This window comes from Urocitellus parryii, chromosome 8, assembly GCF_045843805.1.
Source record: "Urocitellus parryii isolate mUroPar1 chromosome 8, mUroPar1.hap1, whole genome shotgun sequence".
NCBI lineage: Eukaryota > Metazoa > Chordata > Mammalia > Rodentia > Sciuridae > Urocitellus > Urocitellus parryii.
Window position 1 is genome coordinate 137000524 of NC_135538.1, and position 14715 is coordinate 137015238.

Sequence of the window (14715 nt, forward strand, 5' to 3'; positions counted from 1 at the left end):
GTTTCCACTGGGCACAGCCTTCCTGATTCCTTGGTGGAAACCAAACCAAACGGAAACAACTCTTTGTAAAGTATACCCTCCTGGCTCAGGTCCGCTCACTGGTGGAGTAAGGTATTTCTGATTCTGCTCCTGGGGAATTAAACTACTCTTTCCGTAAACCCAGAAGAGAACAAATACTCCGTCAAATTAATAATGCCTAAAAGATCAAAGGTCTCCGTTTCCTTCATACATCCAGATTATTATCAGGGGTGCAATTAAATTCTATGTTGTGCTGCGATGTGTGCCTCCATAGCGTGAAAAGCTTTCTCTTGAGACACTCTTGGGGACGAGCCACTGCTTTGTAATTAGGTGAGTATGCAGGCCTCACCCCTGGTGGGAAAGGATCCATAGACAGGCCCTGTTCAACATCCCCAAGAAAACAGCCAAAGATGTCTCCACTGTGCAGCTGGGGTGGGCCTGGCACCCGGCTCCAAGGACAGTCAGCCATGAAGGGGTAGCCTTCCTGGGTAGGGAGCAGGGCAGACCTCCCTGATGTGGCCCTCTGTGCCTCAAGCTGTTGAATTCCAGTTCTCCCCGCATGAAGCACCCCTGGAGCAGCCCCAGGACGCACTCCTCTGTTTTGCATGTGTTTCTGATTTTGCCTGCAACCTTCACATCCTCATTTGAATCCAGGCTCTTAAGGCCTTTTAGGTCCATGGTGGGTCTACAGGTGGTAACTGGGGTGAAAGAGCTAAAGGGGGCTTGGAGTAGTCCACGTTCCTCAGTGGGCAGTACCATTGTCTTCAGGTTCAGGTGGATCTCACCTTAGGGTGGCTCAGGTGCCTTCCACACAGGAACAAACCAAGAAAGTTGGCGGAGGGAGCCAGTTCCCAGCCGTGCTTCTGTAAGCCAGGCTGCGAGGCTTGGAGGCCCAGCTGTCCTACTTGCTGGCTGTGTGACCTTGGACATGTTATACAGCCTATCTGACCTTCAGTTTTCTCATGGGTGGAGTGGAAATGTGCAACTTCCTACCTCCCATTGATACATGTGCATCTTTGATAATGGCATTCAGAACCCAGTCTCTGAAAGGAAAAAAAAAATGTCCCCAAAGAAAGCCGCCACTTTGAATGCCACACAATGGTTACCAGTTTTACAAATGATTCACAGGAAAGAAGGCCTACTCCCCACTTGGGCCCACTTGGGCCCACTGCCCCCCACCTCGAGGGCCATTAAGATATCATAGGCTTATTATGGAGCTTTGATTCATCACCACTTTAGGGGAATGCAGCTGCTCGGGATCCCTGCTTATCATGTAACCACTTCAAGAAGAATGTTCTCCAGATCCTAGGGAAGGGCTCTCAGCCCTGGGTAAGTGGCAGGAAGTGTCACTCCCCCTAGCTCCCTGCCAGCTGCTCAGATTCCTGATTTGAGGGTGCAAAGGGGTCTCAAGCAGGTGGCTGATGACAGACACCATCCAAAGCTGCAGTGGTGCCCCTGGGAAGCAGGAGAAGTAGGCTCCCTCTTTCCCGCCCACCCTCAGCTCTCCCCTGCCATGGCTCTGAGGGCTTTTCACGGAAATGTCTGGGGGTACCTGGTGAGGCACCATTGCAACCATCACCTAAGTGGACCAAACAAACCCCCGGTGACGGAAGTTGGGAAAGTGGCCCTCTTGGTATTGGCGAGGGGGTTACTGAGAGGGAAAAGCAGAAAGGAACTTCCTGCTTCCAATCTGCTACTGATTGCGAAAGTCATTGTCACGGAACTGTACATTTCAGCTTATGATCCTACTGTATAAAATTATACCTCTGTGAACAATCCCACTGTCCAGGACGCAGATGGAGGTGACGCAGGCGGCTCACATATCATATGGCATGCCTGACCCACTTTAGTCCAGAGACACGGAAAGTTCTGAGTCTCTGTGATGCATTACGCATCTTGATCTTCCTCCACAAGTGTGTTTATATCCACAGGTTATATTTATATCTGCAGTCACATCTATATATTTAAATCTGGAGAGACGAGGAGTGTTATATGTGCGTGATTATATATAGGGCAGATTAGTTCTTTCAAAGAACAGGAGGATCCTAACTCTATTATTTTTTTTTCAAGCAGGACACACACACACACACACACACACACACACACATCTAGTGAACAACCTTGCCTTTTTCTCTTCTCTGAGATGCTAAAACTGACCTTGATGATGACCTTGGGGATGGTCAACACAGTGGACTTCTGCTTGGCCAGAACGTCTTTGGTCTCATTGATGCGAGCTGTGACGAAGAAGTGCAGGAATCCTTGTTCCAGTAGCTGGCTCATGTACTCCCCAGCTCTGACCAGCACCTCCTCTTTTTTGACTGACGGGAGGAAAAACAAACAGGCTGTCACCAAGACCTGAGACAAGATCTGCTTTTCTTTTCCCCTTGGTCTCTCATCCTTCCCACATTAGCACATAAGTCACCAGGAGTGTAGCCAAGGTTGGGGGTAAATGGAACAAAGAGTCAATCCAGGACAAGCCCTCCTGTCTCTTGGGTGAAGAAAGAATATGCTGGAAAATTTCATATTCAGTGAAATCTTACTAGAGAAAATGTGTCAAGCTCTCCAAACATGGATTTTTTTTTTGTTGTTGTAAAATGGAAAGCAAAAACAAAGATGTCTAAAATGGAGGATCAAGGAGTGTGTTAATTGGCTATTTTGATTTGGGTAGGGTCAATCCAAGATGGCGGATGGGGGACAGTGAAGTCCAAAGTCCTAGTTCCAAGAACCATCCCCTTGTAGAATAAGCAACATCTCCTGCAGGTCATCGGCCACCCTTGGGCAAAACTGTCAACTACCAAAACCTTGTCCTTATAGCACTTTATATTTTCTCTCCAGCTTTTTCTGTACCAATCTGATATCATGATTTTTCTATTTAAGAGACGGAAGTTGGTGCACCCGGTTCCCACCTAGGACTCTCTCTCCCTCCCTCCCCTACTTGTCATGTAGAAGACCAAATGCTTATTTCCTCAAGTCACTGCTGTGAGTTTTTAGAAACTGGAGACAAGCTACAAAGGGTGACACCAAGAAGATGGGGGTGGCCCTGGCTCCCCTCTGATCGTCCTCCTATGGTGAGTTCTGTCTTGTGGCTCTGGCCCTCCCTCTCATTTCCCACAGCCCAGGATGCTAGACAGCAAAGGGCAGTTCTTCTACAGGCCCAGAGCACATTGGCATCTGCTGCCACCTGGCCAGAGCCAGGTGTCTGTGCCCCACGTCAGCTGGCAGACCCAGCAGGTGAGTGGGTGACTCATGCCTCCATCCCCACCCACCCACAGGCCACACACGCCATAAACAGTCACAGACTGAACATCTCCTCTACCTTCCTGCTCAAGGTCTGGCCCAAAATGTGTTCTTTCTGAAGAAGTTGTTGAGGGAACAGCTCCCATGGCTGGTGGTTTAAGTGTTGACAGCAGCTCGTTTTAGCCCACCCAACTCCACAGAAGAAGTCCCCTAAGGAGGCTGAATGCTGCCTGTGGCCGAGGAAGCACCAGGGCCCAGGGGAGGGTTCCTGACTCACTGCTGCCTCTCAGGGGTGGACACATCAGCCAAGGTCATCATCCCTGGTGGGACTCTCACACCTGGAGTGGACCTGTGGCAGCCAGCCCCGGCCTGAAGATCACCAAGAGTCCAGGAAAGGCCTCTGCCATGGGCAGTGCCCACCCTGGAAGTCTCTTTACAGATGTGTAGGAGCTGTGACTGCTCTAGCCCCTGATCAAAAGAGTTCTCAGTCCTGGTTCCTTATCACGACCACCTGGAGTCTTCAAAAAAACTGCCATTCCATATCCCAACACCGACCAATGGAGTCAGAGGGTTGGAGATTGGGGGCTGGGCATCAGTCATTTCTTTTCAAGTTCTTCAGCTGACTCTGGTGTGCAGCCTGCGTTGGGAAGCATGGCTCCAACCGCCAGGGGCAGCCCTGAAGGACCAGCCCCGTGGAAAGCCTTGGCTGCAAGGAAGGGAACAGCCTTCTCACCCAGGCTCTTGCCACTCCAGATGTGGCTGCCCACCAGCAGCAGCACCATCGCCGGGAGCCAGTTTTCTGACTCTGTCACGCGTCTGAGTCAGGATTGGAATCAGACGTCAGGCGATGCCTGTGTAAGCCAGAAGCTCCCAGGACAGGAGGCTCAGACACGAGAAGGGGTGGAGATCTGGCAGGATTAGGGCAAATGTAGGACAGGTTGGATTTTAAAATGGAAAGTTCTGCATCCAAAGAACATCAAGCATGGATTCCTGGAAAACCAAAAAGATGGGCCATCCTAGACTGGGGGTTATCAATGGCAGGCTGTATTGTCCCCTCCAGGAGACACATAGCCATGTCCAGAGACTTTTTGGGTTGTCCCAAAAAGGCTGGGGGTGGGTTGCTGCTGGCACCTGGTGGGTAGAGGTCTAAGATGCTGCTGAACATCCTACAAGGCACAGGACAGCCCCGCGAGAGAGGTAGCCAGATGTCAATAGAAGCAGGGCTGAGCAATCCTGCCCTCAGCTCTGGAGATGGCTGGAATATATTAGTCCACTGGAGATGAGGACTCAGCAACTGGCTGGGTTGGCTTGGTTCCCTGGAGAGTGCTATTCTATTCGGAGCCTATTCTTTGAAGTTAGGCTCTTACCTTGACTTTGATCCCTGAATGCTGCTTCTTGAATGACCCACTCATGCAGTCTTCACTGGACCTGAGTCTGGACCCCACGTCCTCCTGCCGTCCAGTGAGTGAGACTCCAGCCCTCTCTCCATTAAGTATGACCCCAAATGAGCTTATGACCTGTTCATCATCCTCAGGTCTGGATGGACGGAGTGGAAAAGCGTCAGGTCTAGGAGGACACTGTGCTTTGCCTACAGCTGCCTCAGTAAGTGTGATAAAAAATGAACTCCCCCCTGCATATTTCTAGAGGGGCCGTGTTTGACCACAAGGTTTCTTAGGCTAGTGGGACACGCTCTTGCTACCCTTATAATCTCGGCTTCAGGACTCCTTTCTTCTCAGAGGGAGCACATTCCCTGAATCACACAGCACTAAAGAAATCAGGCTGTGTTTCAGAGCCCAAGAGAACAGTGCTCCTGAAATAGTTAGTCCGTTATGTAAGCGCTGTGTTTTGCCACTGCACAAGAAATTGTTCTAGATAAAGTTTATTAAACGTGGCAAGAGAAGGAGGAATAGATTTTCACTCTGTGAGCTGCAGAGCTGGGATGAGGCCAATATCATTTACGGTGTCTGGGGAAAACCAAGGGAGACACAGACTGGAGCAGCCTCCACTCTTTTCCAAAAAGCAAAGAAAACTAAATATAGCCAAGTGGAAATGATAGCACCTTTGAAGGTACTGGGAGGTTTAAGTTATTCAGATCTCCCAAGCTGATTCTGGCCCACACACGCCCTTTCATCATCAGGCTGGAAAGTATGTCTCCCATCCCACTTGGAAAACTTTCTTTGCAACAGAGGCACCTCAGAGTGCTTGAGTGAGGTCTACAAGGACGTGGCTTTTTGCCGTGGACGGCAGTTTATTTCAGATGGCAATATGCAATTTGTTGCAGGTGATTCATGACTCCTATCTGTGAAGTAAAGGAAGAGTTGCCGACTCCCTTCTGGTTATTGAAGATCAGCCCTGGGGTGGGCTGAGTGGGCGGGGCTATGTCAATATTGACTCAGGCTTAGGTTTGGTGAGCTGTCTCTACATCCGTGACTCAGAGGGATCATTTTTATTATTATAAAAATAATTATTGTGCCTTCTAGTCCATAACTCAAGTAAGCTCATTCTTTAATTGGATTAAGGAGAACCAGGAAAGGCATTGACAGACAGAACCCTTGTGAAGTGGGAAAGGGCAGCTGTTGGGTTTCCTGTCCAAGGATGTGTGCTAGACTACAGGGAATAGGAGAATCAGCCAAGTTTGCAGCCTTGGGCTCCCCGTTATTGCCTGAATGGGACCTGGACTCTGTCACCTGCTTTGCCTCTCTCTGGCTGCTCTTTGGGGTCTTGAACACATCAACTCATCCTCCCAGCTCAGGTTCCCACAATGTTGGAAGTTCATCTTTACTGAGATCTGACCATGGTATTGCCACATGCAGTTTCCTCCACAGTCTCCTTGTCTCACACCACATGGCCAATGCATTGGCCAATCTGGTGGCCTCTACCTTCAGGACACACCCAGATATGACTAGTTCTCACTACTCTGTTACTGTTGCCCCATCTCTCAGGTGAAAAATTGCAGCAGCTGGTCTCTAGGCTTGGGCCCTGCTCTCCCTGTAGACTCTCAACACAATGAGCTTTCAAAACCTGTTAGAGCATCTCAGAAACCCTCCACTGGCTCCTCAGCTCACTGGAAGCAGAGTTCTTATATGTCCTGAATCCACCATTTTTTTACTCCTGATCTAATCTATTTTCCGTTGCTCTAACAAAATACTTGAGCTTGGGTACTTTATAAAGAAAAGAGTTTATCTGGCTCACAATTCCAGTGACTGGAGGATCCAAGTGGTGTGGTGTTGGCATGCTAGCTATGTCATAAGCAAAAAGGGAACTGGCTGTATGCAGAAGAGGCCAAGTTTGTGGGGTGGACTCCCGTTCTAAACAATTACGAGGACTGGTCTCCTCCTCAGTTCTGTGTGTGTGTGTGTGTGTGTGTGTGTGTATCTATATCCATATCTATCTATCTATCTATCTATCTATCTATCTATCTATCTATCTATCTATCTAAATACAGATATAGATATAGGTACTGGGGACTGAACCCAGAGGTACTTAACCACTGAGTCACATCCCCAGCACTACCTGCCTCCTTTAGTTTTATTTAGAGACTTGGTTTCACTAAATTGCTTAGGGTCTTGCTCAGTTGCTGAGGCTGGCCTCAAAATTGCAATCCTCTTGCCTTGGTCTCTAATGTCACTGGAATTACAGGGGTGGGCCACGGCTCTATGCTCATTCATTCATACCATTCCTTTATATGAGAATCCATTCCTCCCCCTCGGAATAATAATAATAATAATAATAAAAGTCTTAAATCTTCTAGTTTTCAAAGAAAATACCATGATGATTCTTAACTGTTAGCCACATTACCGAGTCTAGGCCTATTCATTCCTTCACGTTCTGGGAGGTTTCTTGGAATTAGAATCTTTAGAGATACTTCCTCATTTTTCTGAGAGATACTGTGGGCTGGGAGAGTCATCAGATCTAGAAACTTTGAGAACAATTAAGACCTGTGTGTCACCCCGGGGGGTGCACATCAATCTTGCTCGCCACTGCTTTATAAAACTTGTGTGCACACCTTTTATTCCCTTTTTTCATTTTTCCTTCAATGCCACGTGTCAGGTCAACAGAAATCCGGTGCCCTAACCTGTCAGGTCCTTCCCAGTCTCCTCCAACTCCACGTGCTCTGCCCGGAGACCAGTTCCTTCGGGCTGAGTTATTTTGCCAGTTGTGTGGCCACTGATACCAGCAACCCCAGGAAAAATGAGAGCAGCCATAACTGTAATCCCGGATGCAAGCTAACGCATGTTGATCCCACTCTGCTTAAAATATTCTGAATATTTATAGTGATAAAAATGTGTGTGCAAGGGAGGCTGCAAAGGCTGAGTAGGAAGCCCCATGAGAGACAGCAGAGAGCCGGAAGCCCTGCACGGCTCCTGGATGGCACGTTCTGCCTGCAGCTTCCTCTCAGGATGGGGTCTCTCCCTAGACGTCTCGCTAATCAATTTTAAGAAACAGCCTCTACGCAGAGTTTATCTCTCTCTACCTTCTTGGTAAGTAAAGCAAAACACACCAAAAGCCTTTCCTATCTCAGGAGAGAGATACCAATAAGTGGCCTATTTTCAGAGATGGGTCATTTGGACACATTTCCCAGTTTCTGGTACGGTGCAATCCCCTTGGAATGGGATCTGAGTATAATGCAAATTCTGATTCAGGAGTCCTGGGTGGGTCCTGAGATTCTGCATGGCTAAGGGGCTCCTGGGCATGCTGACACGGCTGGTCTGCTGGTGCGGGGGCCACACTTTGAGTAGCCAGAAGTGAGGTGACTTTTAATTCTCATGACTCATGGGGTTCTTGGCTTTGAACATTTAAGTGTTCACTTCTATGTGTGAAATAGAAAGATGAAAACTGAGGATTTCTAGGATAGGAGAATTCTGCCGGTGTGATTCACGTTCCTGAGCTCTGGGGAGAACTTGCATTTGACAGACAGCTCTGAGTGGGCGTTGTCAGTCATTGGGACAGAGAGCCAGATACCAGGTTCTGAGAGGAGCACACCCTGGTTTGCTTACAGGATAAGGGCTCCAGCGCCACGTCGAATGTCTCCTTCTTGAATTCCGTCTTGGAGACCCCAGTGTAGAAGGTGATGTTGCCCGAGAGATAGGCAGAGATGCTGTAACGGTTGGAGCTGCTGTTCCGGAAGGTGATGGTGATCTTGAAGTCCTTTCCCAGCACGGCATTTTCCACCTCAAAGTCCATGTCCACGTCTGATCTCGATTTGACCACGCCCTCTGTGTTGAGGGCCTTCTTAGCTCCATACATGAGCGCTGTCTCGAGGGCCAGCCGCTCTTCCTCTTGACCTAGAAAAGACCCAGAGATGATGATGGAGTTAAAAAAAATACAATCCACCAAAAAGAAGGTTATCTGCATGAACACACCACGCTGCCCTGGTTGGCTGCCTGGGAAGGTCCACCACTTCCCCGGTGATTATTTTTGTTATGAATACTGCAAAATGAGGTTCTTGGAGAGGCAGCCATCTACTTGGGCTGCTGGGTGAGTAGGTGGCCATGCCAAGGTCTGTCTGGAAAGAAGGATACAAAAGGTGTTGCTCTTAAGGTTGTTTCTCCAGGGCCATTAGTGCAGGGTGCAGCAGGTAAAATTAAATAAAAATCGAACTCTTCTCAAACTATGGTGTCAATTTCTTTCCTGCCCTGAGTCCTAGCCATAGAGCTGGAATCTGGAGTCCACTAAGCAAGGATTTTGGAAATAGTTGTCTCTTTCTGTCCCACCTCCTGCAATATAAGCTTTCTCTGGCTCCTGGATGTTCCTTCTCCCGCATACAAGCCACTCTTCCTTCTCTTCCCAATCTGGCCTTTTCCAATTGTTCCTTTCTGTGTTAACTCTGGAGGGCTCCTGCCCCACCCTTCTCCACCTTCCAAGGTGGTCTGTTGGCTGTTGGCAGAATGCAGAAAGTTTTCCCAAATCATGGCCACCCCAGGACATAGCGATCTGGCAATATGCTAACTAGTCTTCCCTGTTTCTGGGTTAGATCTGCTGGAATAACCCTGAGTCGTCTAGAGATAGCTAAAGGTTCACAGTCTTCCAAGGCCTATCAGAGGCTCTGAGATAAACAGTCCTACAGAAGTCCCTGTCTCACCCACTCTGCTGAGAAGCTGCAATGCCACTGCTTGAATCCCCATGCTCACCCAAGTTTACAGCAGAACCATTCACAATAGCCAAACTGGAACCAGGCTAGGTGTCCAACAGATGAATGGATACAGAAAGTGTGGTAGATACATACACAGTGGAGTTTTACTCAGCCATAAAGAAAAATGAAATTGGGTCATTTGTAGGAAAATGGATGAAGCTAGAGACCATTATATTAAGTGAAATAAGCTAAATTCAGAAGGTCAAATTAGAGAGGAAACAGGAAAAGAAAGGGCGAGGAGATCACATAAACAACAAAGGGAGATCAGTAGAGTAGAGAGAAGGGACCAGGAGGGAGGAGGAGGGGAGGGAAAAAAGAAATAATGGGGAATGATATTGGCCAAATCATACTGCTATACTGTGTGCATGTCCAAATATGTAACATCAAACCCCACCACTGTGTACAACTATAATGCACCAATTAAAAAATGAAAAAAAAAATAAAGTAAAACATTCCAGAAAGGAGACCTGTTCAATTTTCCTAAACACAAATATCTCTTGTGTTCTGATCTGTTTTTAAAGGGCTGTCCATTGACTTGTGGGGGTGCACCAAAGTTCTAGTGCAGTTTGAGATGCGGATGCTGTTTTGAGGAAGTGTCTTGCAGAGTTATTGAGGCGGTTGGGTTGGAGATGAGGGCAGGGGGAGATGCAGAAAGGGTTTTCTTTGGAAGAGGCTAACTGTCCCCACAGAGTTTTACATGAAGTTTGGCTTCAGAAATGAGCTTGATGTTTCTGATATCCTCATGCATCATGGAGGACAGAGATGAAGAGATGAAGGCAAATTCCTGGACTTATAAAAACCAGTCACCACAATGGCTAGTAGAAAAAAAAAAAGACACTTTAAATAAAGAATGCTGGTTTTTATAATTATGTTAATGTTAAGATATTATCTTCTACTTTAGTGAATAATTGAATGCAGTGATGGTGAAGAGGCCAATTAATCATGACTCCTAATAAGTGCTAATTATGTGTCTGGTGTTGGGATAGATGCCTGTGCACCACCTCATCCAACAACTCCACCAGCGAGGCACTGTGATGTCATCCATTGCCACATCTGCAAAATCAGGACAGCTTCATCATGGAGTGGTTAGGTGGATCGGAGGGAGTAGATGCATAATGAATGGAAGACCCTCTGGAAGGACAGAGGAAACGCCAGCAGGTGTTGTGTGCAAACGTGGATGTGTGTGTGTGTATGTGTGAACAATTTCCCTGATTGTCAAGACTGCAAGAATGTGCCAGAAACGGTTGGTCTAGGACAAGCACTGGCTACAGCACACGTTGTCGGATCAATAGGAGGAAGATAATGAAGGGAAGCAGGCTGTGGGGCCAGGGCAGCAGAAAGTGCTGTGAGATATTTTAGCGGACATCATCTGGCAGACGGGTCCGTGAGCAAGAGGGCAGTAATGATCAGCACTTTGGATGGGGGCCAAATATGCATTTAGGTAAAAGGCAGGAGGCAAATTCCAGCAGCGGGAAGGAGAGGAGAGAGGTGCTGCCTTTGGGGACAGAAGCTGAGCTGGCTGTGGGAGGGGAAGGGGAGGAGAAAAAGCTTGTGTGGAGCTGGGAGCAACCAGAGAGATGTCCTGGCTGGTGGACCCTTGGGCCTCCTTCTGGGGAAGCACCTGCCCCGAGAGCAGGGCACTGCCAGGCAGAGGCCGACTGGGCTATTACAGGAAGGACGGGCCCAGCAGGAGAGAATCTTGAGGTTTCCCAGAGCCTGATAGAGTAATTCTTGTTTCTCGGCAGTTATCCTCTGTGCTCTGGTGTCTTACAAAATTCAGAGCCACGGGCAATCTTGTAGTGATACGAGAGGTGATTTAAAGAGAGATTGTATTTTCTGAGATTCCTCTGTAGCCTTCAGGAGCAAGGTCAAAACATCTTCCTGTTAACTAGGAAGTAATACCATCTTTTTAGGTTGGATGAAGCCTCTTCTCCTGTCCTGATCTTAGCTCCAATGTCAGCTGCTTGAGCCCCTCCCCGCTCTGTGCAATGTGTGCCCAAACCCTAGTCCTCTCATCTCTCTCTAAAACACATGTATTTTTTTCCTTTTCCTCATCAGAGCACTTGCCTCTGCATGACATCACCTCCCCTGCTGAGTCCTAGCTCCAGGGACAGGGTCTGTCTTGTGTGCCTCTGAGTCCCCAGGACCTGGGGCCTCCTGGCTGAAGGATCTAGGTTTGCAGACACAAGCTGCTTTCAGCCAGAGATTTAAACTGGACTATTTAAAATTATTATGAAGGAAGGAAGCCTTCATAATAATTTTAAATAGTCCAGTTTAAATCATTTTACATGCAATTAATCCCATCTGGAAAGTGCTGTTTTGGTGACCATTCAGGTGGTCATTTGGTGCTGTGATAACCTCTGTGATGTCTCAGGCAAAGTGTGAGGCATGATGGAAACACAGCCCTCATGGGCACCAAAGGGACAAGTGGAGAACAATCGCAGTGTAGACACGCACATCCCAGATGCTGGGGCAGATGTTGGTGGGGTGTCTGGGGACATGAAGGAGAGACCCTCGACCTGCCTGGGGGCAAGGAGCCTTTTGGGAGGGGTCTTTCAACACAGTAAGCAGAGGCATGGGGGTGAGCAGGAGCTTGGGTTGCTGGAGGAACTTGCAGCAGTGTGCCTGGTGCTGTGTCTGATGTCTGTGGGGCATTGCCAGAGGTATAGTGAGGGGGGAGTGTCAAAGAATCAACCAAAGAGAGACCTTGTGATTGCAAAGCTCTGAATGCAACGGGAAGACAGCGAGGGCTTTTGAGCAGTGCTATAACAGGCTCTGGCTTAAATGTCAGGTTTTATCCCTTGGGCAGCAAGGCAGGGGTTAGACTGAAGGAAGGGGAGGATGAGGTGGGGAAGCTAGAGTTGTTATTTTTCTTGGAAGAAATTATCATGGCCCAAACTTGGGAAGAAGAGCTTCCAGGGTATGCTGGGAGCAGAAATCAGGGTGCCAGTGGGCAAAGAAGGAATGGGAAAGGAAGAAGACAGAATGTACATTCAGGCAGCTCTTTCAAGATGAAAACACAATGCAAAGACACAAAGAGGCACATTTGGTGTGGAATACTGTGTTGAAAAGGATTTTGTGATTTTTTTTTTTTTTTGGTACCAGGGATTGAACCCAGGGGCACTTAACCACTGAGCCACATCCCCAGCCATTTTTTTAATATTTAGAGACAGGGTCTCACTAAGTTGCTTAGGGCGTCACTAAATTGCTGAGGCTGGCTTGGAACTCGAAGTCCTCCTGCCTCAGCCTCCCAACCCCCTGGGATTACAGGTGTGTGCCATCATGTCCCGCTAAATTTTTTTTAAAATTAATGTAGCAAACACTGCAATGCTAATTGAAAGGAAAAACTAGAGCAGGGGAGATGAAAATATGTGACAGAGGGGTCATAATTAATGGAGTAAAGAAGGACTGGGGTGGAGACACCATCATAAAAGAAGACAGATCACTACAGTGTAAGCTTTCCAAATTCTGGTTTTCAATGCTTTATAGTTGCTGAATCTTATATTTTGAAAAAACAGTCATAAAATTGATATTAAGCTTTCATTTGTCAAAGTGAAAAAAATGATCTTCCTGCAATTTAATTAATTAAAATGATTGATCCCTAAGTCTGGTCAGAAGTTCTTTTCTATGTTTTTACTCGACTCCATGCTTTGGTATCCACACTCAGTACTTGTGGATGCAGAGAAATTATATGAGGGATTCGCTATGAGGATCAGAGTGGCGCGTACACAGCCAGCCCTTCACTGTCTGCCCGTGGCAGACATCAACAATCCATCACCCTCCTCACCGTTCAGAGGGATTCTCAGCATCCTTCTCCAAATAGCACTCCACGCCATCCTTTCCAAAATTAGTGTTTGAAATGTAGATGCCAGCCTTGATTAAGAGACTAATTATTCACCTGGAATCAAACTCCAGCCCAGAAGCAGCATGGGGGGGGTGGTCTCTTACAACTATGTATGTGGATGTAGGAGGTCTTCCAGTTGGATCAGAACACACACTGACCTCGCCCTGATCCTGGTTTTCTTGCCCAATTCTGGAGGCCAGGACCTCAGAAGTCTTCTCTACAAACATTTGGTGCATTTTATTTATTTTGGTCTTTGTTTAACCAATCCCCCAAATTCTCTTTCATGGAATACTTTTGATCTTTCCTCTCCTGGCATCGGATGCTGTCCCCTTCCTGATTTGGCCTTCACTGTCACCTGTCACCGATGAGCCTGACAGTTAATGGCAGTTGTGTTCTGCTGCCTGTTTTGGAGAAGACATCTGGTTGTGGGGCTTGCTGACTGCTCTGAGCTCAGGAGCTCACCTTTCATTCTCCCAGAGTAAGAAAGTCCATGCTGTATTCTCTGTCTCCCTGACTTTTCCTGGAGAACTTGCACCCCCGTGCTCCCTGCCATTTTCCCATCTATTCTTCAGCATCAGTGTTGTGATCACTGCTCTGTGCCCAGTGCACTAGCACACAGGAGGTGCTAATTCAATGTGTTAAACAGGTGGATAAATCACAGCACCCCTTCTGGGGGGCCCCAAGATGGGAATAAATGAATTGCTCCTTCAAATCTACTTGGAAAACGATGACAGCCCCTGTAAGTACAGCAGAAGTAATATGTATGCTGAGGACCACAAGGCCCTCCCTGACCTGAGTCTGGGTTGGGGGCAGCATCTGTCTGCCTGTGCCGAGCAATTCTCACCCAGCCTGGCCAGTGCTTGATTCTGTTTTTTTCTGCAGCTGGAGAGGAAGGCAGGTCCCTGCAAGCCCCCACCCCCAGACAGTTCTTGCAACGCAGCAGATGGTTAAGTGCAAGCTGTTGAACAGATGAATGCAGGAACATCTAATGAGAGAACATTGCAGCTAGTTTCTTTCACATTTTCTACGGAATTTCTTTTTTTTTTTCCCTTTCTAAATCTTTTTGTTTGTAATTCTATAATAAGAGGGCATTGCTTGTTTGTTTTCTTTTATTGTGCTTTTTTTTTAACGTTACTTTCAGGGAAAAGGAAAAAGAACCCTTTTTATCTATGTCATGCCATGGATGATAATAACCAAATGAAGGAGAGAAGCAACCTTTTCAGAAATGCAGTAAAAATTCACTAGTTCAAATGACAAAAATTCTGAATTTCTAACATGAGGCACCCTCATTTTTAATTCAGCAAGCTTTTTCTTTATAGTGCAAATTGCTTTTGTAAATAAGAGCAAGGAGACTGTCTAAAATATTTTAAACAATTCCTGCACTCCTTAGCACTTCAGGAATACCGATAAATATTTAGGTATATGCTAATTACTTATCATTTTTATCCATTCACCAAAATAAATGCCGCACTCAAGAATATCT

General features: G+C 47.3%; 1 protein-coding gene across 1 annotated transcript in view; it reads right to left on the bottom strand.

The window, feature by feature from the left end:
* F13a1 (coagulation factor XIII A chain) overlaps positions 1-14715 on the bottom strand; it is a 175158-nt gene that overhangs the window by 20627 nt on the left and 139816 nt on the right. The window contains exons 12-13 of the mRNA XM_077801735.1: positions 8253-8540; positions 2176-2336 (exon numbers count right to left, since the gene is read on the bottom strand). Coding sequence (XP_077657861.1) covers positions 2176-2336; positions 8253-8540 — 449 coding nt within the window. The remainder of the gene's footprint in view (positions 1-2175; positions 2337-8252; positions 8541-14715) is intronic.